Here is a 1739-nt window from a genome sequence, read left to right as displayed (position 1 = left end):
TTGGTACATCTGTTTATAAACTTGTTTTATTGTCTTGAGTAGTATCTTACTTGAAGAAAACTTGATTTTTAGTTATTATACTTTCGTAATGGCTAGAATTTATTGGAAGTGCTACATAAATCACACGTGACCATGATACATCTCTCCAAGTGGTTCTAACACGATGCTTGATATTTGTAATAATAGATTGTGCATATGACAATTTACTGGTCATTTGTACTCTGTTTATTATAATATCTTCCTTAAAAAAATAAAAGGAATTAGCTACGATAGAAGGTACGACTGCTATTGCTACTAAATGAGTAGACATTATAGACGAAGGGGAAAAGTATGTAATTCTTTCACGACGTGTATCACCAGGCATATGTGAAAGAGCTATTTCATCGATGTTGTGGTAAATTCGAATACTAAATGTGGCTTTATTTGCTGGGTTTTTCCACCATGGAAATATCCATTCAGCGGGAATACGCGGCAAAATCAAATATCTGTATAGTAAAAACATGAGTGCTAGATATAAAGTATTCCTTTACTAGTAATATATATAAATTATTCTTTAACAGGATAAACGTAATACTAATCACTTCTTCACAACTTAGTAGTAACTTACTGTGTTTCTTCAGATTGTTGGACATATGAAAAAACCGTTGCAACTTTCNCTAAACTGCAATTATATTTGGCATGTATCCAATATTTTCCACTTTGTAAATATGTTATTCGGTTGTTTATTTTAATATTCTCGCGATTTCGGGAAAAGATTGTGATGGTTAAGCTGTTGAATCGATCTTTCGTAAAAAATAACACCGAGTTTATTTTTAAAAACAAAGAAGTAGAACTATTTTGTATATCACTACTGATAGAAANTTCCGGTTGATTACAATAACGTCCAAAATATAATTTTATTCTTCGTTGAATACATGTGACGTTTATTTTGACGCGAGATTCAACGTTGATAGAGTTATTTTGTATTAGCGGAAAAATCTTCATTTCATAGGATATCGGTTTTATGCATTGCACTTCTTCAGATAAAGTCTCATCCGTAGAAGAAGCAATTCCGGTTAGAAATAATAGGCACAAAGTACCAAAAAATGGAAGCATCTGCGTAATGTGGACCTAGAAAAGTAAATTGTTTGTTAAACAAGAAATATGCAAAGAAAATTGCAACAACGAATTTAAATTGTATAGAAGAAATGGGTGCGTTCAGTAAAACAAGCTGCTTTCTAGCAATCAAACATGAGTGACACTTTTCGAACCGGTTACTCCACGTTGAGTAGTGACAAGAGTATCGACAATTCAGTAATTGTTGTACTAAACGCGGCCATAAATTGTTTTTNACATAAAATTGTTAATAACAATAAATTTTAACAAAACCGGCTAGAAGAAATAAAAACAAGAATATCAAATATAAAAAACCAAGAAATGAATCGTGTAAAGTGTATTCTCTGTGGACGTTTCGATCTGTAATTGTAGATCATCTTCAGCACTGCATTGAGATATAATAATAATTAATCAAAATAAGAGAACAATAACGCAGTTACAAGAAATAATAAATTGAAAATAAATAAGTGCGCACTTAAATTCAAATAAGTCACAACAATGAACCGTTGAAATTGAGTTGGGGAGAAAAACAAGTCAAAGTGACCGACAATCAACATACATGTAAACGATGTTTATGTGTCGTTTCTTGGTTTAATTATTACAGAGTTCCGAACATGAACATTCGGAACTCTGTAATAATTAAA

The 1739-nt window shown here is 31.5% G+C and overlaps 1 protein-coding gene across 1 annotated transcript; it reads right to left on the bottom strand.

The window, feature by feature from the left end:
- Nucleotides 1–41: 41 nt before the first annotated feature.
- LOC109862831 lies at nt 42–1069 on the bottom strand. Its single transcript, XM_020442979.1, has 2 exons — nt 608–1069; nt 42–485 (listed from the first exon to the last, which is right to left on the bottom strand). The coding sequence occupies exons 1-2, from the start codon at nt 982–984 to the stop codon at nt 47–49; spliced, it is 816 nt and encodes a 271-aa protein (XP_020298568.1). The 5' UTR covers nt 985–1069; the 3' UTR covers nt 42–46.
- Between the last annotated feature and the right edge of the window lie 670 nt (nt 1070–1739).

Source organism: Pseudomyrmex gracilis, unplaced genomic scaffold, assembly GCF_002006095.1.
Source record: "Pseudomyrmex gracilis isolate BER0280 unplaced genomic scaffold, ASM200609v1 scaffold_2458, whole genome shotgun sequence".
NCBI classification, from domain to species: Eukaryota; Metazoa; Arthropoda; class Insecta; order Hymenoptera; family Formicidae; genus Pseudomyrmex; species Pseudomyrmex gracilis.
Note: the sequence above shows the minus strand (reverse complement) of the source record. Positions and strands in the feature narration are given on the sequence as shown.